General features: G+C 53.6%; 1 protein-coding gene across 10 annotated transcripts in view; it reads left to right on the top strand.

Annotated features, from left to right (window-relative positions):
* Positions 1,421 to 27,239, top strand: part of MICAL3 (microtubule associated monooxygenase, calponin and LIM domain containing 3) — an 89,578-nt gene continuing 63,759 nt past the window's right edge. For 7 of the 10 annotated variants that reach the window (XM_018048721.1, XM_018048716.1, XM_018048720.1 and 4 more), the window contains exons 1-10: positions 14,326 to 14,589; positions 15,954 to 16,161; positions 18,856 to 18,972; positions 19,387 to 19,488; positions 20,000 to 20,155; positions 21,044 to 21,144; positions 23,190 to 23,447; positions 23,685 to 23,800; positions 24,833 to 24,959; positions 25,779 to 25,875. In XM_018048721.1, coding sequence (XP_017904210.1) covers positions 14,326 to 14,589; positions 15,954 to 16,161; positions 18,856 to 18,972; positions 19,387 to 19,488; positions 20,000 to 20,155; positions 21,044 to 21,144; positions 23,190 to 23,447; positions 23,685 to 23,800; positions 24,833 to 24,959; positions 25,779 to 25,875 — 1,546 coding nt within the window. Of the gene's footprint in view, positions 1,676 to 3,453; positions 3,636 to 14,251; positions 14,590 to 15,953; positions 16,162 to 18,855; positions 18,973 to 19,386; positions 19,489 to 19,999; positions 20,156 to 21,043; positions 21,145 to 23,189; positions 23,448 to 23,684; positions 23,801 to 24,832; positions 24,960 to 25,778; positions 25,876 to 27,239 lie in introns of those variants that run through there. The other 3 variants (XM_018048722.1, XM_018048723.1, XM_018048715.1) reach the window with 2 other exon arrangements.

Raw genomic sequence — 27,239 nt, 5'->3', positions numbered from 1 at the left:
ATTCTGGGGGTAGAAACCTGAGAGAAACTTGCTACCTCCAGGAGCAACGGGTGGGAACAGAGGAAAGGTCTGTGCCCAGGGAAGTGAGGAGTGAAGGTGTTCAGAGGGTCTCAGATGGGACAGGGAGCCGAAGCCCTGATGGGTGGTGAGTGGCCTCACGGCTGTGGTCGGCCTTGTGCAGAGAGGACCCGAGGGGGTTGACTGTGTGTGTGTGCGGTGGGGAAACGTGTCCTTGACCATGAACCACGCCGCGCAGGGAAGAGTGAGGCAGATTCCTGAAGCAGCAGATAGATAGATAGAGATAGGTGTGTGTTGGGAGTGGAGAGTAGGCTGCTACTAGCAGCTAAGGAGTTCAGTCTGTCAGCAAAATGATGAGATTTGCTTAGAAAGACCACTTTGGAAGAAACACGACATATAAATTGGATTACAGAGTTGAGGTGGGGTCTACAAACTCATACACCCATGTCCATAGCAGCATTATTGACAATTAATCAGAAAGTGGACATGACCCAGGTGTCCCATTAGTGGATGAGCACATACCTGCAGTGTGTAATTAGTGGAACAGTTTTCAGTCATGTTAAACAGCGCCAATCAGCGTGGAAACATTGTGCTGAGCGAGACAAGCCAGGCATAAAAGGACAGATATTACATGACTCTGCTTTTGTGAGTTACCTAGAATGGGCAAATTGGCAGCAACAGCAGTGGGTACTACCTTCCTATTCAGCAGCCTAACACCTGTTGAAACAGACTCGTCTTCAGATTGGGAAGTTATTAAAAACACTGCAAGACTGATGGAAATGTCCTTCTAAAACTGTTGTGGCAATGGTTGCATAGTTCGGTAAATTTACTAAAAAACCATTGAATCATACACTTAAAACAGATGACTCTTATGGTGTGTAAGTTATACGTCAGAGTTGTTTAGAGAACCACTCCCTCCGGCCCTGAGCGCTGCACCACGCCTGCCTGGGTGTGCTCTCGTGGGCAGGGGGGGCCGCGCAGAGCTCTTACGGCTCTCGGCCAAGCCCCGCAGGTTCTGAGTGAGGAACTGGCACAGCCTGGGCCCTGCCTTGGCTCCTCTGCTCTGGCTGTGCCAGGGCGTCCAGCCCCTAACCTGGCTGGAGCATCCAGCCTGGGAGCAAGCCTCACCCGTCTGTTTCTTGCTCAGGGCTGAAGGGGAGGAACCTAGAGGCCTGTGACCCAGTTAGTCCTTTATGTGGATCCCATCTCTTTCCCCCCTCTAGCTGTTTGGCCATTTTATTGCTCTGTTAACACTTGATTTCAGGGTGAGCAGGAGTTTTAGTGAAACTAAAATCTTACAGTATGACTGTTTCTCAGCGGTTCCATTTGAAGGGAGAGGTGGCTATATATTTTCTCACTACTTATTGTCTCCTGCCTTCTTTTCCACATTCCCCAGCTAATTGAAAAGGAGATGAGCAGATTTCCCTGCTTCACCGCAGTGTTGCTCTGCGCGTTTGGACTGCAGCGCACGAAGCAGACGTGGCTCACCACCTGCTTAGCACTAACTTCCTCTTCAGGAGCCGGGCACTTCAGGATGGCAGAGACCTGGCCCACCTTCACTGTCGAACTGTCAGCGCCTGTTGTTAAAAAGCACACTTGCTGGTAGCTGGGATCATGGCCTCAGTGTGAACAGGCGGTGTGAATCGCCCCACAGGAGGTAGGCAGTGAGCACAGAGAGAGGCTGCCCTTGGCCGGGGTCGGGGGGGTCATCCTCACGTGGCAGTTACTGCATCCTGCTTCGCTCATGCTGTGATACGAGAAGACTCTAGGGCTTCTGGTCAGAGGTCTTTTGAGACAGAAGGCTGCTTAGTTGAGGCCCTTTAACAAGGTCTTTGTGTATGATGTCCAGTCTTTGCCTCAGATGTGTAATTAGCGGAACAGATACAGTCCCTTTTCCCTGCCCACAGGGAGTGCTATTTCTGAAGGTGAAATACGCAGTTGGTACCCAAAAGGGGGAACCTCAGAGTGAGATGCTCCCAGGTGGCCTGGTCATGCTCGGCATCGAGTGGTCCCGTCTCAGCTGAGGCGCTGAGGTCCCCCAGCTCGCGAGAGGGCTTCCTGGAGGCAGGCCTGCCTCAGCCGCAGGGGTGAGAGGGTTGGGCAGTGGATCATGCCCACTGCCACCCCTAGGGCACACTTGGTGTAGCACGTCAAGTCCCGGTGACTCAGCGCCTCAGAAGATCCAGCGGTGGTCAGGGAATATCGTGTCACCCGAAGCTTGCCGCTGCTGGACCAGAGTAGGATGCTGAAGGCAGCCGTCCCCCCACGGCCGGGGGGTGCTTCTGGTGTTTAGGACGTGGGTGGATGTGGAGCAGAGCCTTCAGGCCCTGGGGGGCCTCACTGCCTAACGTTGGTGGTGCTGAACTGAGTGAAGATTAATTAGTCCTCTGTGGAGAAACCTTGGTAAGTGTTGGCCTTGAGCCCAGAGTAGTTGGAATTTTGGAGCCCAAAGGTCTCATGGCAGTTGGTTTTTGGCAATTGGTCTTTGGGAGAAAAGAAACTCAAGTCTTGGCTATACTTCAGCACCGCCCCCCTCCGCCCCACCACGAGACAGGATGGGGGTCATCCCTAGGGCAGGGGTGGCGTAAGTAAGGAGGAGTTGTGGGCTGTGCCCTTTCAGGAGCCTGCCAGAGTACAGCTTGAGTTCACAGTATTCCTTAAGTGTAAGGAAATGAAGTTTGTTGTTACCCGCCCCCCACCTTTTCTGGGTTTTTTTTTCTAACCAGATGGACTCTTTCCCTCATGAAGGAGTTGGGCTGTAGCTGCAGGAGTGATTGTCGAAGGTTAGAGCTCAGAGGAGTCAGTAGGATGAGAGGGCTGGCTTTGAGGAGTGTCTGATCCAGAAAAGATTATGTTTTGCTGGGGAATTATGCCTAAGCCCCATCCCCCCACCCCGCGTTTTTAAAGAATTTTTTTTTTTTAATGTGGGACCAGTTTTAAAGTCTTTATTGAATTTCTTACAATATTGCTTCTGTTTTCTGTTTTGTTTTTTTGCCCATGAGACACGTGGAGTGTGGGATCTTCGCTCCAACCAGGGATCGAATCTGTACCCACCCCCTGCATTGGAAGGTGAAGTCTTAACCACTGGGCCACCAGGGACATCCCAGTCCCATGCCCTCTTAAGCTAATTGAGAAGGAAAAGTATACTCTGTAGAATGGTTTTCGATTAGCCCCCTTGGTTAATTTCTGCTTTGGAGATGACAGCTGAGAGGAGCAGCTAGCCGCACTCTCTCCCGAGGCCCAGCGCTGAGGCAGATCCAGTCAGTTTGCCTGGTGTGTGGGTGGAGGTGAAGAGGTTGTCGTCGACATGCGAGAGATCTTTTTCCTCCTTTATCTGCTGGCCTCCTGAAACAGGTCCGTCATCCCACTCCTGTTTTACAACCAGTCTTAACACCTGCTTTATCTCCTTCTTCCTTCCGTGTTTCTGTCTCCAAGAACCCTGTGGGCAGCCGGTGAGTCTTCTCCTGTAGACCGTCTAGCCCCCGGGGAGCTTAGACATCACCGTGTTGGTGACCAGGGGCGCTCTGGTGTCTGAAGAAGCTGTAAATGAGGTCCTGAAATGTCAACTGAAGGCAGAAGTCCTTTTCTTCATTGAGAACTGTCCAGAGCTGGCTCAGTTACTCCCTTTGGCCACTTCCAAGTCCTGCTCTCCGCCCCTTAAGTCAATAACAAGGTAGTAGCAGACGGATTGTCACGTGTCCTTTTTCTCCTTTCTGGATTCTGTGACAGTAGTCTCTGTGGCCCACACGAGCCTCTCATTCTCGCTCTTCTCCTTCCCATTGCCACGTGTGCTGAGTGCAGTACAGAAATGAGCGCCTCTTCCTGCCAGCCAGCACCCCTGAGCTGCCGGGAGGCGGACCTGGGCTTTACCCTGGAGCAGTGGGGGGTGTGGAGGGGAGGAGGGGTGGCCCGGCTGAGCAGGAGCACGGGGGTGGAGGGCAGGAGTGACGGCCGTGCTGCGTGCGGGAAATGACTGAGGCCTGAGGACAGCGGTCTGTGTGTGGACGGGAGGAGGCGAGGCGGCTGCTAGACCTCTGGGGCCTTGTGAACCTTGCTGAGGCTTTGGATTACCCCCTGGAAACAGTGGGCTGGGGGGGGTATGTAGCAGGTCACATTTAAGGGAAGAGATCACGTTTTCTCTTTGAAAAGTGCACCCAGCACTCCTGTGGGGAGTTTAAGATTGAGAGGCAGTTGTAATGGTCCAAGCTGGAGACCACAGGTGTTCCACTAGAATACAATCGGGAGATGCTTTGGAACCCAGTGGTCCTAGAGAGTTCGAATCAACAGGTCTTTGCTCTGAGGTGACTGGATTGAGGGGTGGACACAGAGCAGGGTCTGAGATGACCCCCAGTCTTCGTTGTTGGGCAGATGGTGGTGGCATCTGAGTGCGTAGGGGGAGAGAGCCGGGGAAGAGAACAGAGTGTCCCGTGTGCTTGGTCTGGGACCCCATGGAGTGTCTACATGAAAAGGTCCAGTAGCATTTGGCCGTCAGGAGCAAGGTCAGCAAAGATAGAAGTGTTGTAGGGTGGGGGTCGTCCAGTTTATGAAGAGAGGAGGGCAGCCGAAACAGCTGTAGCTGTGCGAGGAGCTGAGCAGTGTGAGACCAGTTAGTGGCTGAGAGCAGGAGGCCAAGCCAGGGAGAGGAGGGTTTCCAGGAAGAGCTCCAGAAAGCGAATAAGTGAGATAAGGACTAAAGTGTCAGCCTTTCACGCTGCCCTTGGTGGAGTGATGGAGACAGAAGCCAGACTGAGAGGCAGGGGAAGGTGACAGGGCCTCGTCAAGGGGTCCAGTGGTGGGGACAGGCGGGTAGAGGGGAGTTAGGAAGACGGGGAGGCAGCAGAAGGGAGGGGCCGCAGCTGGAGATGTGCACGGGGCAGGGGTGCGGGAGGGCGGGAGTGGGGAGGATGGGCGTGGGGAGGATGGGCGGGCGCACAGGACGTGAATGACCTGATGCCCTGAGCTGCACATGTAAGGATGGCCTGACAGGGGGACACGTTCGATCATGGGTAGGGCCAGATTCAGAGGAGAACTCAGAACCCCTGACTGGAGGGACATCCCGAGGGGAGTGAGGAGTGACTGCAGGCGGAGAGGTGAAGGTGCTGCCTCTGCCCCTGCGGGCGGGGGTGCCGAGAATGGGCAGGTGGGCGTGGATGGGGCCTGAATCCGTGTTGGCGCTGCCCCCACCCAGGCTGCAGGTCCCGGCTCTGTGGCCGTGTCAGTGTGAGCTGCCAGCTTGTTTTCCTGCTGCAGCTCAGAGGAGTCGCCTCCCCACCCCACTCCTGAAGCTGGGGTGTCAGGTGTCTAGCTGTCTGTCTGTCGGCACCTCTCCACCTTCTCCATCTCATCCCTGGGCACCTTGTCACAAGCTGGTGGGCGGTGCTGTTCCCCTTTGTCGTCAGCCCCAAGTGAGGGCTGCAGACACCCTGGCTTATGACAGCAGCGTAGATTTCTGAGGCAGATCTCTCTCTCTCTCACACACACACACACACACACACACACATACACACACACACACAACTTGGATCTGGAAAGCTTGCAGGTCCTTCACTTTATCTTTTGGGGCAGGTAGGCTGGGAGCTGCCATGTAGCGTTTCCTGACAGTGATAAATTCTTCTTCTCTGGAACCAGATTCTTTCGTGGGGGTGGGGGGTCAATTACTCTGAAACTGTTTGGCTGTGAGAACACAGCTGCCTCCAGGTCTTGGCTCCTCTCCTGCTGGGTGGGGCCCGTGTGAGCAGGTGTGGCCTTGGAGAAAGCCTGGGTCCCCTTGTAGGACCCCTCATAGGACCCCAGGCCTGCGTGTTCCTGCTCTCAACCCAGTGGCTCTGAGCGCATTTTCATTTGATTCTTCTTCATCTCACGTCCCAGCAGAGTTCTGCCTGAACCCCTGATGCCACTCGTCCATGCACTAATCCGAGAGGTACTTGTGTGCTGTTCTGAGTCAGGAATGGGTTTTGGGTGCGACGGTGCAGCAGGGGGCAAAGGGCAAAAGTCCTTGTTCTCGTAGAGTTCACATTCTAGAGAGGAGGACCGGCAGTAAATAGCATTTCCAGGACGTCACATTGCGGTGAGAGCTTCGGGGGGAAACAGAAAGAAGATGAGCCGGTGCGGGTCAGGGAGGGCCACACCGAGGAGGCAACACCCGAATAACAGCCAAGGGTGGTGAAGGTGCGTCACATGCGTGCCGGCCCTTCAGAGGATGGCGCCCGGGCGGAGCTAGGCTTTCCTCTGTTCCCACAGCGCTTCTAGGACCTGACACAGTGCTCGGCATGCAGCGGCTGCCCAGTAGTGTGCTCTGCATGCACGACTGGACCTGGGGGAGAGCATCTCAGATGGGAGGGCAGTGAGGGCTTGCAGGCAGCAAGGAGTCCCGTGTGGCTGAGGGGCCGGGCATGGGGGCCACAGGAGGAGAAGCGAGAGGGCGAGGTCAGGGGTGTGGGCTTCGGGGACCTTCTCAGGAGGTCCATGAGCTGAGAGCTCCTCTCACGGCAACGCTAGGCTGGAGGGGCTTGTCTGCTCACAAGTGTATGGTGGGGTTTTTTAGAGGCTGCGTGATCTATGCAGCAGACGGAGAGTGAGGAAGCAGGCGTGGGAGCCCAGTTGTCTTAAGTCAGACGTTGTCACTCTAATGGCTAAATTTTTGTTTTGAAAAATATTTTATGAAAGAGAATCTTAATTGTGTTACAATGTTTTGGTTCAGTCAGTCAGTCATGTCTGACTCTTTGTGACCTCATGGACTGCAGCACGCCAGGCTTCCCTGTCCTTCACCAACTCTCAGAGCTTGCTCAAACTCATGTCCATTTAGTCGGTGGTGCCATCCAACCATCTCATCCTCTGTCGTCCCCTTCTCCTCCTGCCTTCAATCTTTCCCAACATTGGTTTTTTCCAGTGAGTCAGTTGTTTGCATCAGGTGGCCAAAGTATTGGAGCTTCCGCTTCAGCATCAGTCCTTCCGATGAATTTTCAGCACTGATTTCCTTTAGGATGGACTGGCTGGATCTTCTTGCAGTCCAAGTGACTCTAAAGAGTCTTCTCTAACACCACAGTTCAAAAGCATCACTTTTTCGGCACTCAGCTTTCTTTATAGTCCAACTCTCACATCCATACATGACTACTGGAAAAACCATATTTGCCTAGTTGGACCTTTGTTGGCAAAGTAACATCTCTGCTTTTTAACATGCTGTCTAGGTTGGTCATAACTTTTCTTACAAGGAGCAAGAGTCTTAATTTCATGGTTGCAATCACACTGCAATTTGCAGTGATTTTGGAGCCCCCCAAAATAAAGTCTGTCACAGTTTCCATTGTTTCCCCATCTATTTGCTATGAAGTGACGGGACCGGATGCCATGTAGGCCATTGTAAAAATGTTGGCTTTAATGCCGCTTTGGGAGCTTTGTCCGTCTAAGGGGAGGGGTGCTGGAGGGTTCTCCCTGCAGCCCCGCTGCCATCCTTGTGGGGGTGTCACGTCCCTGTGGGCTGCCACAGGGCCTCGAATCTGCAGAGCCTCTTGAGCAGCTGCTCTGTGCCTGGAGCTGGGTGCACGGGGCTGAGCTCCAAGGAGCGGAGCCGGCCCGTGTACAGGTAGACAGCTTTTGGCTGTGCTTTTCCACAGCCTCAGTGAGCGTCTCTTTCCTCACCTGCCCACCTGGATCCTCATGGCCCTCAGGTCTGGGTCTCTGTCCCACAGCTCTGGACTCTTGGTAGAGACTAGGCTGAGGTTCCCCTGCTGTCTGCCGTGAGTCCCTACGCCAGGTCGAGTAGTGCTGGCCGACTCACAGATGCTCTGTGGTCCACCGCTCCCTGAGAGGTGCCACTGCAGGATGGAGGCTGGGGAGCAGAAACTCGGAGTCCCTGGACACCAGAGCACCCTGGCCTTTATTGACTGAAGGGCTCCGTCTCAAAGAGGCAATACGGTGATACACTGTAAGAAGAGGAAGAACCCTGGTTGCGTATCCTTGCTCGCGTCACCCGAAGCTGCCTTTCTGGAGGCTCTATGCCTGGCGGCCGTGCATTGTTCTGACAGCTCTGTTTCTCAAGCTGTGTCTCGAGTGGTTCCTCCTTCATGGCAGCCCCAGCCTTGGGCTCTAGGGCCGGAGCGTGGCCGCACCGCTGTCCTGCTGTGTGACTGTTAAGTGTCTTTAAGCAGCACTTTCCTGTCTGCAAAACGCATGTGGTAGATTGTGGTGGAGGCTGAGATACCGTCTGGATCTGACCGCTCGTAACTCCTCAGTGTTGGCCGCTTTCACGACAGTCCTTGTATCTTCCTTGTGAACGTCGGAGTTTGGCAGGAACTTGCTGGCGTGTCTTCTCCTTCAGCCCGTCCTGCCCAGTGCCCTGGTCACACCCTCTCGGACAGGCGGGGATGGGCCGGGGGCCCAGAGGAGGCTTCACCACATTCTTCTTTCTTTCAAAAGACAGAGCTGTCTTGAGTTCTCTCATTCTGTTATGTGAGTAGCCACTTACTTAGCTGAATGTAACCTTTTGTGAATGGGGTTATCAACTACTAGTTAATAATAACACTTACGTCTGGCTGTGTACCCAGCACTGCTAACATTTTGCATACATTACCTCAATTCCTGCAAAAAACCCTGTGGTTCATTGAGCATTGCCTTCACTTTGCAGGTGAAGATAACTTCCTGAGATCCCGGGACTGGGGCAAGTGTTCTTTTTGATTCCTTGGTTTTCTGGGTTGTCGAGGGGCAGGCATCTGCATTTGCATCACTTGCATTGGCATCAGCTGTTATGTCTGCTGGTGTTTGGTTCTGACTTGGACTTTCTTTCTAGTATTTGCTTGGGGTGACAAAGGGCAGAGGTCATTTCTTTTTAAAGTTCAGTTTTATATATAGTTTATTTTTTGATCCTTCAATATTTTATTTTTGTGATCCTATATATATATATTTACAGAAATTTTTTGATTGATGTATAGCTAATCTGTGCTGTATAGCACTGTGACTCAGTTGTACACATATATATTCTTTTTGTGTTTTCTCTTCGCTTGTGGTTTATCACAAGATATTGAGTATATAGTTACCTGTGCTGTGCAGTAGGACCTTTTATTTATCTGCTCTGAGTATAATGGTTTGGATTTACCAACCCCAAATTCTTTGCCTATCCCTCTCCCTCCCCGCTTCCCCTTGTCAACCATGGGTCTGTTCTCTATGAGCAGAAGTCCTTTCTGACCCATTGGTCAGCTGTGTAGGTGTTTTTCCTGAAGAAATAGGTTGTATTGAAGAAAGTAAAATAAAAGGTTTTGAGAAAACACAGTATTGGGGATTAGTGTTGTTCAGAATTGGAGACTTGGAGGAGAACCCAGAGGTCATGGTCCACGCTCTTCCTGGCCCCTCTAGAGAGGGCTGTTTCACAGCCAGAATAAAGCTATGGGTCTGAGGGACCACAGCAGAGTGCTGCATTCGTAGTTGCTCTTCCTGCCCAGCCGTCTGCTCTTGGATAGCCCTCCCGTTAGATAGAAGTTTCCTCTGTCACCTCCACCCACTTCTCCGCCTCCTCCTCCCCAGCCACGCAGGGACCCCCAGACAGATCCTCTTGTCAACTCCACAGACACTAGAGTGTTTCTGCTGGAGCCGCAGAGACTCAGTCCCTGCCCTGAGCCGGCGGGGGTGGGGGGAGTGGGGATGCTCAGTCACCTGCTTGTGGGATTAGGACCGGTGGGCGGGACTAAAGAGCAGAACCAGGGAATGGGGAGGGCCACCTGGAGGCTTCTGTGTCCTCAGCATCCTGCCAAGTGTCCATCTGATGCTAAATAGGGTGGAAAGCCAGAGAATGGGGAATGAGTGAAGGCAGGAACAAGGATCATGAAAAGCTCTGCTTTCCTTCTGGTGTTGTGAGCTGCTTCCTGGGAACCAGAGAACCTTATCCCGGGGCCGTGAGGGATGAGAGGGCTTTGGGACCAGAGCTGGGAAGCAGTTGGGGTGACAAGGACCTTCATTCCCAGATGGTCTGATTCAGTTAGCCTCCCCAGGTGAGGGACTCGGTGTCCCCATCCACAGATGATTGTGGCGGCCTGGGCGGTCCTTTTTAGAGAAACTGATCAAGACCACAAGGCGTTTGGCCACCTTGGTCCTTGTTTCCGCAAACATGAAGAAATCTCTGTAAGTTTCCTCCCAATGACATTCTAAAACAAGCCTTCCTGTCTGCTTCCTTCTAAGGTCTGTTCAGACAAGCTGCGCCTCTGAGTGCACTAGGAAGGGAACGTCTCATAGATTCCCTCGTGCGAGTCAGCTCTGCACACATGCTGGTGTATTAGTGGTGGAGAAGCTCGGGAGAAATGTAACCAAACTTGGCTCTGATTTCTGATCCTTGAAGTATAATTGTCATTTTGTTGTTTTGATTCTCTTTCCTTTTTCTATCTTTAAAAATAAATCTCCCCCACCCCTCAAGTAACCACCCATCTATTCTAAGAGCTAGAGATTGAGTGTTCTCAAACCAGCCATGAGTCAGTGACAGCCTCTTGCTCTTATAAATAGAAACATAGACTCTGCTCCCGCGTGTTCCTCATAGGCTCTCTCCAGCACTTTCCTTTCCACAGCCAAGGAATGTGCTTCTGAGTCAGCAGTCAGCTGCCGAGGTTGGAGCACGCAAGGCAACGCCAGCAGCAGAAACCGCACCGCCGCGGGAGACCGGGCCTCCGTTCCTCCTCCAGCCTCCCTTCTCAGACTCCTCACTTTCCTTGTTCCTTCCTTCCACACCTTGGCTTTTCAACCCCCCGGATTTCTGGCACCTTCCGGCTGGGTTTCCAGGTCTGTAGGTTCCTGTGATCACGACTGTTGGGTTTCCCAGGCTGCTGGGACGTACACAGCACATGGGGTGGTTCAGGAGAGGCTGGGAGAAGCACGACCTGCGTTTGACCTTCAGGAATGAGGGCATGGGGGCAATGGTGGAAGGGGCTTCTGTCTGCCCGGCGGCCGTCAGCGTGGACCAGTGCTGGGCAGTGCCCAGGCCGCACGCGATGTCCCGCCAGCAGAGCTGCAGAACAGGCACTGGAGTGTCTCTGCTGTGGCCTCTTGGCTTGTTGAGGAGGAAAGCTGAGGCAGCCCGAGGGAATTGATCTTGTGTAGTTTTACCTCGGGCGCCTGTCACACTGTCCCAGGAGCCACCTTCCCTCCACTTATCTGCTGTCATTAGTGACCTGGGGTGAACTCCCGTGGATGGGCACTTCCTCTGCGTGTGCCTCCGACTGGAGCCTGTTCATTTGAAAGCAGTTTGCATCAGCAGAGGGGGTGGGACGGCAGGTGTTAATGAAGGAGTTTGTGTGTGGTGAGGTTTGAGGAAATGGGCAGCTCTTTGGAGGTGTTTATTTCAAACATACATACAGCCAGGGGGTGTTGGCCCACAATTCAGAGTTCTTTGAAAGTAGATGCCGAGACTTCGGGAGAGGGAGAGGCTTTTAGAAATGCATGTCGCAGGATCTTGAGTGTGTTGGGGTCAGCTGGAACACAGAGGTCCCTTGGGCTCCTTGCTCATCCTGGCAGGGAGCGGAAGGCGGCTGCTGCTCTTTAGGAACAAAGAAAAATCATTTTCTTTCTTGAGAGGCGGGACGAGAGGCGGAGCCATCAGAGTTGGTGCAGTCAGTGCTTTCCAGACACTGACTGGAGAAGTGCCAGTCACCTGTGAACACAGGTAGGCAGGCAGGGGCCGGATCGTGGGAGCCCTCTGCTGCCACAGGAACGGAGCAGATACAGCTGCAGAGGTCCCGCCCGGGGCAGGAGGCAAGGAGGGCGCCCATGGAGCACACACCCTCCAACCTCGGTTTCTAGTCACTGGCTGGCTGTTCCCCTTTCCTCCACCTTTGGACGAGCACTTCTGGTTTTTTCTGCCACTTACAAACTTTGACCACCTGACATTTCTAGATGACCACTGGCTTGTAAGAAAAAGAATGGATTTTTGAGAAATTTTAACATATTTCTCTTGCTGCGTTCTACTGTCTAAGATAAACTTTTGCTTTGGGGAAACTGAAGGTTGGTTTCAGTTCCATTTCTTGCTGAACTCTTGGCCACAGGGGTGCTTGGAAAGGCTGTGTTTTTAGCAGTGTGTATAGGAGGTTGCTGAGTTAGTGATGTATTTGAGATGAGAAGCAAATCAGCGTGTGTCAGATAAAAAATTACCGTCTTTGGCCTCCACAGAACAGGTCACGGCATCTGGCTCCATCGCTTAATGGCACATAGATGGGAAAACAATGGAAACAGTGACGGACTTTATTTTGTTGGGCTCCAAAATCACTGCAGACGGTGACTGGAGCCACGAAATTAAGACACTTGCTCCTTGAAAGAAAAGCTATGACAAACCTAGATAATGTATTAAAAAGCAGAGACATTACTTTGCTGACAAATGTCTGTATAGTCAAAGCTCTGGTTTTTTTTAGTAGTCATGTACGGATGTAAGAGTTGGACCAAAAAGAAGGCTTAGCATGAAAGAATCGATGCTTTCGAACTGTGGTGTTGGAGAAGACTCTTGAGAGTCCCTTGGACAGCAAGGAGATCCAACCAGTCAATCCTAAAGGAAATCAACCCTGAATATTCATTGGAAGGACTGAAGCTGAAGTTCCAATACTTTGGCCACCTGATGTGAAGAGCCTACTCATTGGAAAAGACCCTGATGCTGGGAAAGATTGAGGGCAGGAGAAGGGGATGTCAGAGGATGAGATGGTTGGATGGCATCACCGACTCGATGGACATGAGTTTGAGCAGGCTCCGGGAGTTGGTGATGGACAGGGAAGCCTGGCGTGGTGCAGTCCATGGGGTCACAGTCAGACGCAACTGAACAGCAACAACAATGAGAACATGAGGACTGTTGTGTCTGGTGATGTGGGAAACCCGGGAAATGGCAGTCCTTGTATCTAGGGTAAACCACCCACAGCCTTAGTTGATCTGGTTTAACTTCGTAATACATGGCAAGGTGTGAGGAGAAACAGAGTGTTACTAATCCTTTCTAAGGGGCTTCTCACCTCCCGAGAGCTTAAGGACGGAAGGCGGGTCTCTTCTGTGGCGCTGCTTCTGGATGGAGCTGGGAGGCAGGCGGGTGGCATCCTCAGCAGACAGTTGGTGGCTCCCTTCGCCCTCGGCTGCCTTGCTGGATAGTGGGTCACTCCTGTTTCTACAGGGCTGAGCTCCGGTGAGGCCCTGTGTCTCACTCAGTGGGAGGCGGGGATGCATCGGGGGGCCACTCGCCTGGAGGCCGGGAGGGCTTCTCACACCTCCTCGCTCACTCGGTGGGGAGCTGGGCTGAGGGAGGCACAGTGTCCTTGGGGTGTCCGCACGTGGACCCCAGGCCACGCCTTTGCGCGTCTTGTTGGCCTGCCCTGCCCCTCTGCTGTCCCGCCACCCTGGCCCTCGGCCGCTTGCCTCCCAGCTCTCGACAGTGCTTCTAGGTGGTGACGGTACATGAACGTGGTCCTCTGAGACCTCCCCGCTCCCTGTCCTGGGTCTGTACTGTGTTCACTTACCTCCTCCCCCACCCACCCCATGCCTCTGTATCTCTCCAGACAGCTGTCTGTGCTGCCGCCCCTTCTGTCCGTGAGTCTCAGATCTCAGGGGTGGAAGGGGCGGCAGCACAGATGGGTGGCCAGAGCCCTGGGCCGTCCTCTCGCCAGGACTTCCGCGTGCGATCTGACCAGCCTTGAGTGGGCAGCTCCCACCTGGACGCCGGGCCCCCTGGGCCTCAGCCGACTGCCCAGTGTGCCCTTCCACCAAGGCAGGTCAGATGTAGCAGGGTCAGAGGGGAGCTCACCGCGTGCCCCGCCCCAGATGAGTGTTTCTCTTTGTCACGCCTTGGCCTGGTGTCACCATTCACTCCGTCCTTCCTCTGTGAGTCTCTCTTGCAAGCCTTCCATTTTCCTTCCTCTCCATGTCCTGCGCTTCCCCCCTGCTGGCTGACACTCGCTCCTCCTGGAAAGCTCAGCTGTTGTCCCTTAGAGGCCCATCTTGGGTGAGGACCCCTTCCCCGTGACGGGGCCTCTGTCCGTGTCCCCAGCCCTGTGCCTCTCCTCTCTGATGCTCAGCAGAGCGTGAGCCTGTCTCACCCGCTCGGCTGTGATGTCCCTGACAGCAGCCGCGGTCTTGCTCCTCTCCATTCCTGGGGCCGCAGACGGTGCCTGGTGTGTGGAGGGCAGGCCGCGTGTTGCAATGTCTAACTGATGATTGCTGCGCTTGGAAACTGTCTGCTAGAAGATGTTTTTAGATACCAACCGGGATGTGCTAACCAACCCTTTTTCTTTATTAGGTTAATGTGACAGCGTCAGGCGGGTCCACAGCCCTCCCTCTGCCCCACCTGTCCAGGGCACCGAGAGTGGGGACATGGAGGAGAGTAAGAATGAGGCCACGAACCGGGCCCACGTCCTCTTTGACCGCTTCGTGCAGGCCACCACCTGCAAGGGGACCCTCAAGGCCTTCCAAGAGCTTTGCGACCATCTGGAACTGAAGCCGAAGGACCACCGCTCCTTTTATCACAAGCTCAAGTCCAAGCTTAACTACTGGAAAGCCAAGGCCCTCTGGGCAAAGCTGGACAAGCGGGGCAGCCACAAAGACTACAAGAAGGGAAAGGTGTGCACGAACACCAAGGTAGGGCCTGGGACTCGCTGGAGAGGGAGAGGGCCTTGGGCGGAGGTAGCCTGTGAGGCCAGGTGGGGTCAGCCTCAGCCTGGGGAGGCGTCAGGCTCAGCCACGTGCGGGTCCTCTGCCTGCGTTCATTCGACTGTCCCTCCTGCCCGCTCTTACCCCTGGACTGACACAGGCACATGCGGGGTCTCAGCTGCTGAGAACGACCCTGCAGCCAGTTGATACGTGGACTGTTTGATTTTGCTGCAGCTCTGGCTGACTCTGACGCTGTTAGAGGACGCAGGCCACTGAGCACAGAGGTAGCCAGGCCCTGGTGGGGTCCTGTCTGCCTGGGTGGCCTGGTGCTTGGCAGAGCAGCCTCTGGACTCAGTGTCTGGTAAGGTGTGCAGAGTATTGGCCAACTTGGGGATTTCCCACAGGCTTCAGACCTCCTTTCATCCGTTTTCCAGAGGCCTGTGTTGATAAGCAGGGGCTTTATAAACCAAAGAATTTCTTTTGCTTGCTTCACAATCTAGAGAAATCTTAGGCAAAAACCGAAGATGTCCACTCACGTGTGCCGGAGGAGGCGTCGGGAGTGGAGAAGGATAACACATTCTGTGTTTTCCTCATTATGTAAGAGCCCTTTCTGTGAGAAGCTGGAAAAGCTAGCTTTTGCAGAAGTTGCAGATGACGTTAGGACTGCTGTTACTATTTCATGAGCCTAAGCTTGCCCTGTGTGGGTTTGTATTTGGGTAGGTATTCATACACAGAATTCAAGTAATTCAAGGGCATACTTTTATGAGTGTGCTCTAGAGTTTTATTAAGAATGGGGAGAATTTGAAGCCAGAGGCAGTGCCTGTCTCTCCTCTGGACTTGCATGTGAACTAGTTCCATGTCAGCCTGAGTCCTTCTCTAGAACATGGATCTTCAAGAACTCTCTTCAGCACAGGACGCTCTGACTCCTGAGGATTACCTCCTGGGAGTCTTTCAAGCGGTAGGTCCATCCAGGACCCAGGCTTGCTTGGCTGTGTGTTTAGTGATCTGTGTCTCCTCAAGGAGACGGAGATCTGCTTGACTTACAAGCCTTCCGAAAGGTCTTCTCCGGTTGATGAGAGGTGACGTGAGTTTTATCCTGTGTTGACGTCATGGCCCGGGTAAAGATCTGCAGGTGCCCTGTCTGAGTTTCTGTCCAGCAGTGAAAGTCAAGTCCTCCTCCATCCAGAGCGCTCACAGCTCCTCTCTGAAGCCATTGTGGGTGCTCCACTCTGACCCAGATGGGAGTGAAGGCTTCTTGGTAGTGGGGAGAATAGCCCTGTGGGGGCTTTGGGGAATGGTAGTCGTGAAGTCAAGAGTGCTGCCTTTGCCCTGAAAGCAGCCGTGTCTTTCAGTGTCTCATCATTGGAGCCGGCCCCTGCGGTCTCCGCACAGCCATCGATTTGTCCTTGCTGGGAGCTAAGGTGGTCGTCGTTGAGAAGCGAGACGCCTTCTCCCGCAACAACGTCTTGCACCTCTGGCCGTTCACCATACATGACCTACGAGGTCTGGGTGCCAAGAAGTTCTATGGCAAGTTCTGTGCTGGGGCCATCGACCACATCAGTAAGTAAGATCAGCTCTCCTATGGAATCCTGCCTCTGCCCACTTCTCAGGGGACAGTGGCAGGCAGATTCTAGAAGCTGGTGTGCCCTATCATCGTTCATGTCTGTTCTGTAGAGAGCACACTCAACTTGGAGTCGGAGTACCTGCCCTCTGGAGGTTCTGTAACCTGAGATTCTTCAGTGCCGATGTGTCTCCTGCGAAATGAGTTTAGCTTAAGGAGCTCTAAGGTCCTGGGCTCTTACTGAGCACCAGCAGTGGGTGGGGTGGGCCCTGCGGCCAGTCCGGGACGCGGACCTCCAGTGTGGGCTTTGACCCTCTGGTGGTTCATAGTCCAGAGGGAGAGGCCGGAGGTGTGGGCTCGCTGTGGTGCACTGCTGTGGGTGCCTCCTGACGAGAGGGCACGTGCTCTGGGGGTGGCCCTGGGGATTAGAAGGACAGACTCCTGGTCTGGCTGTGAGTGGCCAGTCGATAGTGGGATTCCTTCGTTGGGTGGTTCTCGCGAGGTCTGCAGCACGCAGGGCTCCTGCTGGACTCTGGTCCCCTACAGGCTTGGCCTGGGCCCGAGCTTGAGTCAGTAGACATTAATGCAGACAGTGCTTTTGTTTTCATGCTGATCTGAAAAGTGGTTCAGAACAGACTGTCTGCTTTATGAGGCTGAAGTCTTGTCTGTTGATCATCATTGATGGTTTCAGGGGAGCCTTATCAAGGAGCTGCTATTCTGAGCTCTTCAGGTGTGTCCTGTAAACATCAGCTTCAAAGCAGTTGTGCCAGTTTATCACCTGCTGGCTGAGAGATGCCACATTCCACTCATAGCAGAAGCGCTCTGTCTGTCTGTTGGGCTGTGCTGTATAAAGCATCTTGGAACTCAGTTGTGTACAGCTATAGTGTGTGCCAGCAGAGGATTTAAGGAGTCTGGGAGTGTGACTCGGGAGGGTGGGCAGTGGGGGAAGTAACTGAGATGACTTCAAGGAGGATTAGCATGTTTCCTAGCACGTTGTCACAGCCTGCCGGCACATCAGTCTTAGCAGAGAACAGGGTCGTCGCATCAGTGGGCTTGTCTGCCTTGTGCGTGACAGGATTTGTCTTAGGGCCCGGACCCTCTCTCAGCAGCCCTGGGCTGCTGCCGTGCCTGCCACCTGGGAGGTACTCACTGGACGTTGAACAAATACATAACTCTCACTGTGATAATGAGTAAGATTTTCTATTGTTTTGAGCCTTAGTTCCTACACCTGTGGACCAGAGGTGGGAGGGGGGCAGTAAGAGACTGAGGCTAGATGGAGGGTGCTCCTTCAGCGTGTATGGATGTGTAGCCATCAGCGAGGTACGAGGTGAGAAAAGCTGTGCGCAGTTCAGGAGGCAGTGCAGCCCTTTGTGTCCAGTGGGAGGAGCCCCTGGGGCCCATCTTCCACCTTCTGTGGTGAGTCCTGTCAGCGCCACAGGTTCTGCTCAGTTACTGTGACTCTGAGCCCATCAGGAGGATTGGGGGCTCTGAGCACATCAGGGAGGGGAGGGGGGCTCTGAGCCCATCAGGGAGGGGAGGGGGGCTCTGAGCCCATCAGGGAGGATCAGGGGGCTCTGAGCACATCAGGGAGGGGTGGGGGGCTCTGAGCCCATCAGGGAGGGGTGGGGGAGCTCTGAGCCCATCAGGGAGGATGAGGGGAGCTCTGAGCACATCAGGGAGGGGTGGGGGGCTCTGAGCCCATCAGGGAGGATGGGGGTCGCTCTGAGAACATCAGGGAGGGGTGGGGGGCTCTGAGCACATCAGGGAGGATGGGGGAGGGCTCTGAGCACATCAGGGAGGATGGGGGAGGGCTCTGAGCACATCAGGGAGGATGGGGGAGGGCTCTGAGCACATCAGGGAGGATGAGGGGGCCTCTGAGCACATCAGGGAGGGGTGGGGGCTCTGAGCACATCAGGGAGGATGGAGAGCTCTGAGCACATCAGGGAGGATGAGGGGCTCTGAGCACATCAAGGAGGATGGAGAGCTCTGAGCACATCAGGAGGATGGGGAGCTCTGAGCTCATCAGGGGAGGATTGGGGGAGCTCTGAGCCCATCAAGGGAGGATTGGGGGAGCTCTGAGCCCATCAGGGGAGGATTGGGGGAGCTCTGAGCGCATCAGGAGGATTGGGGGAGCTCTGAGCACATCGGGGAGGATGGGGGGCTCTGAGCCCATCAGGGGAGGATTGGGGGAGCTCTGAGCACATCAGGAGGATGGGGAGCTCTGAGCACATCAAGGAGGATGGGGAGCTCTGAGCACATCAAGGAGGATGGGGAGCTCTGAGCACATCGGGGAGGATGGGGGGCTCTGAGCACATCAGGAGGATGGGGAGCTCTGAGCACATCAAGGAGGATGGGGGGCTCTGAGCACATCAGGGAGGATGAGGAGGCCTCTGAGCACATCAGGGAGGATGGGGGAAGGGAGCGCGTCTCCTGCTGTCTCAGTGCTTTCGTGTGCTGGGAATACCTAACCCAAGAGGTGGACTTGGCCCTGAGTGTGTCTCTGGAACATCTGCACTGAGTCGTATTTGCCCTGGGAAAGAAAAGACGCTACAGGCATGGCTGGGAAAAGCCTGCTGCCGGTGACTTTGAGCAGCCGAGTAAACTCTGCGTGCATGGGTGAGTGGGGGAACCGGGGTAGTGATGCTGACTGTCCTGCTGAGGACCCTCACTCATGCAATCTTCTGCCCACCCAGGTATCCGTCAGCTTCAGCTAATACTTTTGAAAGTAGCTTTGATCCTAGGCATTGAGATCCACGTCAATGTGGAATTCCGAGGACTTGTGGAGCCTCCTGAGGATCAAGAAAATGAACGTGAGTGTAAAAATAAGGAGGGAAAGGGGCTGGAAGGGGTGAGAAAGATTCGATCTAGGGAGGAGACGACAGGCATCTTGGGTAGCTTTCAGAGCTGGTTGAAGAGCTTTTCCGTTTGCACAGCCTGAGTCTTTGGAGGAACTTTGATTTAATGAGGGGGCCCTGACGTAGCATGAGGCATGCTGGGTGCTTGGATCCGTTACAGAAGGTCATGTGCTGGGGGGTGTTCCTTTGTGAGCCTTCCTCAAAGCTTCTTTCTCTCTTTGGTTTGTGCCCCAAGCTTTTATGCCTGCTATGTTTGACAGGGGGTTTTGTGCCAGCTGCACACCTGGGTATCTAGAGATCTGGGTGTATGAATATCTCAGGTGTATGAATGGGTCCGGTGATGACCTTCATTCTGACTTTGGTCCACAGGGATAGGTTGGCGGGCCCTGGTGCACCCCAAAACGCACCCTGTGTCAGAATATGAGTTTGAAGTGATCATCGGCGGAGATGGCCGCAGGAATACCTTGGAAGGTACTGGGCGGTCTCCTCCTGCTGGTTCACAGCCAGGGAATGGTCGCCCTCCCCAAGCCCCGTAAGAGCTTGTATCCTCGGAGTCCCCACTCCTGAGACCCCTCCTCTGGTCCGTGCCTGTGCTGGTGGATGGCAGGCCCCACCAGCTGACTCCCAGGCACTTCTCTGGGTGCAGGGAGATAGGCTCTCATGAGCCGGGGCCACTGCAGATCTAGACCTGACTTACTCAAGCACATGGAGCCTCGCGCTGAGTGCTTTGCTGGCCCGTTGGATTTCCAGGCGTGTGTTAGCTGTGGGTGATTTGACATCTTGCTGGATTGGGAAGGCTTTGGGAGGTAGACACTTTGTTTCCAGAGGAGAGCTGCCCTCAATTTCCCGTGATTCCCACCCCCCACACTCCCCTACGTCCTCGTCCTCGTCAGAACCCCTCCTATTTCTCGTGTTTGACGTGAACTTCCTGCTTCTCTGGCCAGCTCTCATAACCTCTGAAAATTTCTTCCCTGCTTCCCAGGATTTCGTCGGAAAGAATTCCGTGGCAAATTGGCCATTGCCATTACAGCGAATTTTATTAACCGAAATACAACAGCAGAAGCCAAAGTGGAAGAAATCAGTGGTGTGGCTTTTATATTCAACCAAAAATTTTTCCAGGAACTGAGGGAAGCCACAGGTTGGTGTTAATACCTCCACAGCGGAAGGAAAGACTCTGAACCCCGCTCTGGCCCTCGTCAGGGGGCTGGCGGGGCGGGGTCGTTGCTGCCGCCGCCGTGCTGTGGCCCTCTGCCCTTTCTGCGCCCCTGTGCTCCGCTCTGGGTGCTGGGCCGTTCGTGCCTCTGTCTCCTGCTCTGCTGGCTTTGGTGCTCATCGCTGTGGCTGGGCTGCTCCTCCTGCTTGAACCCCTTCCCCTGCCTGGCGCTGCGTCGCTGTGGGTGGGAACCCTGGTTTGTTGAGAAGCAGACTGTAGGTGTTGAGTATTCTTTTTCCTGAGTTCATTTGCTTCTGAAGTAAACCACATGCCAGATAAAAATGAGGCTATTGTATGGTAGCTTGTGAATAGATTCACTTAGGCATTTTGCTGCAACAAAAATGTGTGACAAATGGCAGTTATCTGTTTTCTAGGACACAGTTTCTTGCCATTGCATCTAATTTTTTAGGTTAGTAGAGCTAACCCTACTGACTCTGCTTCCAGCACCTGGTTCTGTCTTGCTTGTGAGCGTCTAGGAGATTCCCCTGTTGCCTGATGAGTATCAAAGAGGCTTAACCTGACTCAGACCCTCTTCCTCAAGGTTAACCTCTCCCTTCTTCCCATCCTCACGTTTCTTCTTCCTGCTGATGGCTGTTGTTAGGATAACAGGGTGTCAGGTAAATGCAGAGCAGCATGAGGATGACCAAGCTTCCCTCTTCTTGTGAACAACTGGGCAAGGTGTGAAGATCGGGCTCAGATACCTGTTTTCTCTTTCCTGCCTGGGGTTCCAGGACCCCGGTCTCTGTGGACTGATAACAGTCATCCCCCCACATCTCAGCAGACCCTCACGTGGGTGTCTGTCCTCTGTCGCAGGGATCGACCTGGAGAACATTGTCTACTACAAAGATGATACACACTACTTCGTTATGACTGCCAAGAAGCAGAGCTTACTGGACAAAGGGGTGATACTGCATGTGAGTCATGGGTTTCTTTTAGACCTCTTTTCATGTATCAGGACATGTGATTACCAAGATAAAGAATTTTATTGTCTGATCAGTTTTTTTTGCAAAGTCATTAAAACGAGCAACTCAGTCATCTCCTGGGACTGTGCGTTTTGTAATCCTCTGATGTTTTTTAGTTTAACACTTTAAAAAACCTCTTATTTTGGAAAATGTCAAGTGTGAACAAAAGTGGAGAGACTTGGGTAATGAACCCCCTTGTGCTTCTTATCTAGCTTCACAGGGATCAGCACGCGGCCAGCACTGCCTACTCCCCACTCCTGCGTGGGGCTTTGCAGAGCAATCTCAGGTAGCATTTTGTGCATAAATATTCAGCGTAGTTTTAGTGCTTAGGTTTGTGGCTTATGGTGCATTCCCATGTGGCTGATTATTGGTTGGTTAATAAGTCGTCCTTTGGGAGAGGGTTGTAGAGCGAAGGGGTTATAGAGGGAAGGGAGTTTGGTGTTTCTGGGAGCCTGAGAGCAGTTCTGGCTTTACTGCGGATCTGGTTACAGCGGCCCAGGGAACAGAGCCTCGGTCAGGCTTTATTTGGACCTCTTTGTGGCCTGACAGTGAGGACTCTTGTTCACCCAGAGTCAGGGCCAGTGAAGCCTTTTTTCCAGATGACTAATTGTGTGACATTCCCTGAGACGATGACCTGGAAATGGAATCAGAGAGCCACAGGTGGATGGTTCCTCCAGAGATGGTTCCTTAGGAGAGTTTCTTAAGTCTTGCTTGGTCTGGCTGGTCTGGGTTTGAGAATTCTGTTCCTGTGATGATGTGCTGACCGAGGCCCCTGCGGTCCCAGCACAGACTCGTGGCTGAGTGTCCGGGTGTCCCAGCTCTGCAGGGTGGTGATGCGTTACACTCCCGCTTTGCCTTGGGCAGTGCTGGGGAGCAGGGAGCTTGCCCGCAGCAGTCTCCTCTTCGGGGGCCTCCTGTCTGTGTCTCAGCCCCGTGGCCTCTGTGTGTGTGAGAAGGGAGCAGAGCGTGGATGCAGCCGGTGCCACCAGAGTGTATCCAGAGTGGGATATACTCAGCTGGACGTTTCACCGGGAAGAGATACTCATGAGCCTGCTGGTGCGCCTCGGGGCCAAGCTAAGACTTGACATCTACTGTCCTCGTCAGGGCTATGGTAATCAGTTGACATTATGTTGGAACAATCTAGAATGCCACAACCTGATGTACTTTTCCTTTCTGTGTTTTTTTTTTTTTTTGAGCGCACAGGGTGTGTGCCACTGAATCCTGAGCCCACAGTGGCTACTCACTAAGTATTGAACAAACCATCTTGAGTGTGCATGTTTGCCCTTTCCAAGTTGTCTGGGCAGCTGGAGGTGCCCTCAGGGACACTTGGAGAGCTCCAGTCCCCCTTGAGGAGGCCTGGTCAGTGTGCAGGAACCTCTGGAGCAGAGGAGTTTCTCAATCCTCTCTATGGAGAGCCCTTTTTCTCTCGTCGTTTCCCTTTGTTGGTGGATTACTGTGGGGCCTTCCAGAATCCCCTATGTTCTTTGGAAAGCTTCTGTTCTGTCCTCAGTGTATCTCTTGCCGGGTCCCTGGGCTGCTGGTGCCCCCACCTCCTTATCCGTCGGGCATGGAAGCTTTTGGGTTCTTCCTTTGGGGACTATGGGAGACGTAGGTTGAGTGTCCTGTGTCGTCCAGTTGCTGTCAGAAGAGGATGCTTACTGATAGCAGCCTTAACTGGGGATGCTTTTCAGTTTACAAGGCACCATCCCACGAGTCATTGTATTTGGTGTTTAGAGCAGCTCCGTGAGGTGGAGTGGACTAGACTGCACAAGTAGGGACTGGTTCCAAGAACGATGGAAAAGCAGGGACTGTTTCTAGGTGGCAAAACCTGTGTTTCCTTAGAAACAAGCCCCCCACCCTACCCGAATTTGTGTGGAGGACTTACTTTGGAACAGGAAGCCACTCTCAGGGCAGGGAAGGTGGTGTGGCCGTAGCCAGTGGGCACCTATGCCCCTGCCTGGGCTTTCCCTTGAGCCTCCCCCCGTCTCTGGAGACAGGACTACGCTGACACGGAGCTCTTGCTCTCCCGGGAGAATGTGGACCAGGAGGCCCTGCTGAGCTACGCCCGGGAGGCAGCCGACTTCTCCACCCAGCAGCAGCTGCCGTCGCTGGACTTCGCCATCAACCACTACGGGCAGCCTGACGTAGCCATGTTCGACTTCACGTGCATGTACGCCTCCGAGAACGCGGCCCTGGTGCGGGAGCACAACGGGCACCAGCTGCTGGTGGCTCTGGTGGGGGACAGCCTCCTGGAGGTGAGCGGGTATTAGGGGGCAGCATGACTAGGAACATGGGGTCCCAGGCTGCGAGCGTCTGTGTTACCCTGCCATGTAGAGTCCAGCCTGGGGGCTCAGGGCCTGCTGAGTTAGGGTTAGGACCTGCCAGGTTGTGGGGGGGGGGGAGGGCAGTATGTCCTGCCAGAACGTCCTCTCAGGGGTTTAGTTTCCCTCTATTAAAAGGTAATTAATTCTCTGTTTTCTATCTCCTTCTAGCCTTTTTGGCCAATGGGAACAGGAATAGCCCGGGGCTTTCTGGCTGCTATGGACTCAGCCTGGATGGTGCGTAGCTGGTCTCTGGGGACGAGCCCCTTGGAAGTCCTGGCAGAGAGGTAACCGCAGGGGCCCTCCGCGATGAGATGGAGCGTCAGTTGCAGGCTGGGCTCAGGTTTCTCCTTCTTAATTGATGATATATTCTTATTTAGGAGAAGAAAGGTAAGATAGGTATTCATAAAATCATAGAAACCTACCGGTCATCTCAGTGATGTTCTCCTGTCACTCTCCAAAGCAAACTCTTCCAAGCGGTGTCTGAATCTTTGTATAACATTGAAGGATGTTCTCCGATTCCTCTGTGACAATTACGTAAACAGGGGTATGAAAATCCTGTGTCAAGTCCTTCTTGTCTTTGAACTAGAGAGGCTAATACTAATGAAATCAGCGTGGTAGCTGGGGATGTACTAACTTAGAACTAATTAAAGATAACCTTTGAATTCAAAGGAAAACACCAAGCTGCTTGTAAACATTTCTCAAACGTCAGATATTTTGAAGCAGATAATTGTGAATGAGCTAAGACCTGGGATTTGCATGCTGATAAAGAACAAGTGCCTTGACCAGAACTAGAGAAAGAGGATGTACTGGGTGAAATTTGGGGTTCATATCATTTTAAGTCTGTTACATAAGGTCCTCTAGGGTCACAGTTACCTAGGGGGTCACAGCCAGGAAATAGCAGTGCTTCGAGGCTGGGAACCCTGGCTGGTCTCAGGGGTCACAAGGGTGTGGAGAGAAACTGGACACATGCTGTTGAGAGGGTGGGGTGTGTGGGAGGGGGCCTTTGGTGGCAAGTTTTTTTCACCAGTGACTTTCTTAAAAATTTAGTGAACTTGCCGAAACAGAGCATAGTAGTAAATTAGATTTGGGCTTTGCTCCTGCCCACAGCAGTGTGCTTGCCTTTCTTGCTGGGGCGTAGCAGTCTGGGGCCTGCGGGGTCTTGGAGGTGGAGGGGATGGGAAGCGAGGCTGATGTGGGAGTGGGGGAGCCCCATCCAGGAGGAAGGTTGGCCCTGCCCTGGGCTCTCAGAACACAGAAATATCATCAGAGGTGTTTCTGTTACTGTCACTGCCCTGAGCGTTTGTTCGTTGTTGCAGGGAAAGCATTTATAGGTTGCTGCCTCAGACCACCCCTGAGAACGTGAGCAAGAACTTCAGCCAGTACAGCATTGACCCCGTCACCAGATACCCCAATGTGAATGTCAACTTTCTCCGGCCAAGCCAGGTGAGAGTCCCTGGCCAGTCGGGCCTGTCCTGGCCGCTGTCAGGCCTGGTCAGACCCTGTGGATACAAGCATACACAGCCTTCCTTATGAACCAAGTGACGTCTCCCTGAGTTGGCTGAGGAGGCGTTTTCCATCAGCAGATGGAGCAGCCAGGGCGGCGGGTGTGCAGTGATGAGCAGGGCACAGCCCTGGCTCCCTGGGCAGGGCGTGTGGTACACATCTGTGTCACTGCCACCGGTCACAGTGACTGGGCCCTCCCCTCCCCTGCATTTGTCTCCTCGTCTGCGCCACGGAGACCACCACCCCAGCTCCCCGGGTCTTTGTGCTGCAGACAGGACTGGTCCCTTGAGAGGATTTGGGAAGATAAGACTCTCTGCAAGTAAAAAATACTGTCGTCCAGCTCACAATGTCTGAAGCCTTGTTATTGCACCAAGAGTGACATTTCACAAAGCACAATAATTCCAAAGAGTCCAACAACGTCGAGAAAGCAGCTCATTCGAGATATCTGTGTCCTAGACTGTACACTGGGCCTCTATGTTTAGGGGCAAAACCTGCTGTTACCGGGCAGGAGTCATGGCCCAGCAGAGACTAAGCAAGCCCCTCCCGCTGTGGCCAAGTGTCTCTCTATCACAGGTTCTCACAGTGCACGCGCATGTGTGTGTGTGTGACCCACTGCATCCCAGAAGGGGTGAAGGTTGGCCTTATCCCTTCTGACCACACTTCCGCCCAGGTTTTCACTGTGGTCATTCTGTTCTCAGGTGGGCCTTGGTTCCTTGGTGTGTGATTTCCCTTCTTAACGGCTTATAACCTTCCTGCCAGGTGCGCCATCTGTATGATACTGGAGACACAAAAGATGTTCATTTGGAGATGGAGAACCTTGTGAATTCCCGAACCACCCCAAAGCTGGCCCGCAACGGTGAGTCCCGCTTCAGCCTTTCAGCCAACTCAGCGTGTTCTGTGTGAAGGCTGGGCTCTGGTGCGCACAGTGCTCGTCAGGACTGGACGGGACGTGACTGCTCTGCCCCATGATACACAAGTCAGCCTCACAGCCAGGAAATAGCAGCGCTTCGAGGCTGGGAAGCCTGGTCTCAGGGGTCACGCGGGTGTGGAGAGAAGCTGGATACGTGCTGTTGAGAGGGCGGGGTGTGTGTGCAGGGGCCTTTGAGTGCACATGCCAGCCAAGGTTTGCGGGGAAGGTCTTAGCGAAGAAGCCGTGGCCTGGAAGCTGAGGACCACGAGCCTGCAGGACACAGTGGTAGAGGCAGAGCCCATGCTGCACTTTGTGTCTGGTGAGGCCTCTGAAGAGTTCCTGGGGAGGAGAGTGGTCACTGCAGTGGGCCAGGCAGAGAAGGGCACCGGGCCGAGTGGGTAGTCAGGGCTGCGTCCGTGTCAGGTTCACTGGCCTGACGTTGAGGCTGTGGATGAGAAGGGAGGCTGCGTCCAGTCAAGCCGTGCCCATTGGTGAAGGATGTGGCTTGCCATCTGAACTTGGGTTTCGGTGTCTGAAATGGGGGTGCCTATTGTGCCTCGCTCGGGCTATGAGGACTTGGGGGCATGGTGAGGTGTTCACTGCAACACTTGGTGTACAGCGGGGTGTTAAGAGTGGTAGTCGGGAGTATTAAGGAGCCAGAAGCATTGAAGAGCCTGAATAAGGAACTGGGGCTGAAGGTTTGAGTTCTGTCTTGGGTTTCTTGAAGTTGACGTGCTGTTGGAATATCAAGATCATCTTCCTTGAAGGCAGAGAGTGTGTCTTGTTTGGCCACCCCATACGGCTTGTGGGACCTTAATTCCCTGACCAGGGATTGAACCTGTGCCCTTGTCAGTGAAAGCAAGGCATCCCAACCTCTGGACTGCCAGGGAATTCCCCAGAGAGTGTGTCTTTGTTCACTGTAGTTCTGGAGCTTGAACTATTGAGGTTGTCCAGTACATACTGGACCACTGGACACAGACTTGGGAAACATCTGAATAAAGTTAATCTAGGAAGCCAGGAGACTTAGACGAGGACACCAGCATTGCTTCTCTGTGTCATTTCAGGATTCATTTCCCTGAAACACTTAAATAAAACAGGCTTTTTAGAAATGTGGTTTTAATCTTATGTTCACAAAGCACTTAGTGACCCAGTACAAGGTTAAATATTTTCAGCTGCCTAAAGTAAGGAATAGACTTTCTTGGACATGAATAGGAGTTACCAGATTCTTCTAAATGCTCTGTTAGACTTCCCTGGTGGCTCAGACGGTAAAGCATCTGTCTACAGTGTGAGAGACCTGGGTTGGGAAGATT

The sequence above is a fragment of the Capra hircus genome, chromosome 5 (assembly GCF_001704415.2).
Source record: "Capra hircus breed San Clemente chromosome 5, ASM170441v1, whole genome shotgun sequence".
In the NCBI taxonomy this organism is placed as follows: Eukaryota; Metazoa; Chordata; class Mammalia; order Artiodactyla; family Bovidae; genus Capra; species Capra hircus.
This window is presented reverse-complemented; position numbering and strand designations above follow the sequence as displayed.